The 1833-nt window shown below is 40.2% G+C and overlaps 1 protein-coding gene across 1 annotated transcript; it reads left to right on the top strand.

Annotated features, from left to right (window-relative positions):
• Nucleotides 1–6: 6 nt before the first annotated feature.
• On the top strand, nucleotides 7–1395 carry LOC102291748 (GTPase IMAP family member 7-like; the record flags this gene model as incomplete). Its single annotated transcript, XM_014331353.2, has 2 exons — nucleotides 7–212; nucleotides 317–1395. Coding segments are annotated over exons 1-2 (1167 nt in total), but the record flags the coding sequence as incomplete, so codon positions are not given.
• Nucleotides 1396–1833: the final 438 nt, after the last annotated feature.

Here is a 1833-nt window from a genome sequence, read left to right as displayed (position 1 = left end):
TCTTAACTTTGTAAGCAAAGACCCAAATATCCAGGAGGTCTGTCAACGTTATGGACAAAGGCCTGTTATTGTTAACATCAAGGATAAAGAGCAGATCCACACGTTGTTGGACACTGTGGAGCAGATGAGATGTACAAACAAACCATGCTGCTACACAGCTGTAACATTTGCTCGAGCGCAGATTGATCTGATAACTAAAAATATGGTAACTCGTAAGTAATTGAATGTTTTTTTTAATCATTAATCATGTTCTACGTTATATTCTTACAGCTACTTTATAAACTGTTCACATTTAAAGAAAATCATGTGTTTACAGGTGATGAAGAGAAGCAGAACACGGAGCCTCTCAGGATTGTGCTGATAGGAAAGACCGGCTGTGGAAAGAGCTCATCAGGAAACACCATCCTAGGAAGGAGAGAGTTTAAAGCTATGGCAAATCAAACATCAGTCACCAAACAGTGTCAGAAAGCACAGGGTGAGGTGGACGGCCGTCCGGTTGTTGTGGTCGACACTCCTGGTCTGTTTGACTCAACTCTGTCACATGAAGAAGTTCATGAGGAGATGGTGAAATGTGTCAGTCTTCTGGCTCCAGGACCACATGTCTTCCTGCTGGTGTTACAAATTGGTCGTCTCACACCAGAAGAGAAGGAGACATTAAAACTTATAAAGGAAGGTTTTGGGAAGAATTCAGAAAAGTTCACCATCATTCTTTTCACTGAGGGAGATAAGCTTAAACGTGACGAAATATCCACTGAAGATTATATTAAAAGCGGATGTGATGATTCGTTTAAGAAGCTGATTGCTGACTGTGGAGGAAGATGCCATGTGTTCAATAATGTAGAGAAAGAGAACCGCCAACAAGTCAGTGAGCTGATGACAAAGATTGACACCATGATGAAGGAAAATGGAGGAAAATGCTTCACCAATGAGATGCTGCAAGAGGCTGAAGCAGCAATAAAGAAGGAAATGGAGAGAATCCTGAAGGAGAAGGAAGAAGAGATGAAGAGACAGAGAGAGGAGCTAGAAAGAAAACACGAGGAAGAAAAGGAAGTCATCAAAACAAGATTGGAAGAAGAGAAGAAAATATTACAGCGGGAAAGAGACCAGAAACTCAAGGAGATGGAGGAAAATCTGAATAAGGAGCGTGAGGAGAGGAAGAAAGAACAGGAAGTGAGAGAAAAAGAGAACAGGAAACGGGAAGAAGAGGAAGAAAAACGTAGGCAGGATTTTAAAATGCAGCTTGAAATGTTGGACAAACAAATTCAGTCAGAAAAAGAGGAAAAGAAAAGGATTGATGAAAAGCTGGAAGAGAACAGAGAAGAGATGAAAAAGAAACAAGAAGCCTGGGAGAAAGAACGAAGAGAAGAACGAGAGAAACAAGAAGAAGAAGATGAACAGAGACGACAGGAGGAGGAAAAACGACTGAAAGAAGAGAAAGAAAAAATGCAGCAGGAAGCAGAGCTGAAAATCAAAGAGATGGAAGAAAATATTAAAAACGAGCATGAAGAGAAGGGAAAGAAAGAACAGAAAACAAGAGAAAAAGAGAACAGGAAACAGGAAGAGAAAGAAGAAAGATGTAGGCAGGAGTTTAAAATGCAACTTGAAATGTTGGACAAACAAATTCAGTCAGAAAAAGAGGAAAAGAAAAGGATTGATGAAAAGCTGGAAGAGAGCAGAGAAGAGATGAAAAAGAAACAAGAAGCCTGGGAGAAAGAACGAAGAGAAGAAAGAGAGAAACAAGAAGAAGAAGATGAACAGAGACGACAGGAGGAGGAAAAACGACTGAAAGAAGAGAAAGAAAAAATGCAGCAGGAAGCAGAGCTGAAAATCAAA

Source organism: Haplochromis burtoni, unplaced genomic scaffold (genome assembly GCF_018398535.1).
Source record: "Haplochromis burtoni strain Fernald_Lab_line unplaced genomic scaffold, NCSU_Asbu1 Contig_2133, whole genome shotgun sequence".
Lineage (NCBI taxonomy): Eukaryota > Metazoa > Chordata > Actinopteri > Cichliformes > Cichlidae > Haplochromis > Haplochromis burtoni.
The sequence above is the reverse complement of the archived record's forward strand: the minus strand, read 5'-3'. Positions and strand labels throughout refer to the sequence as shown.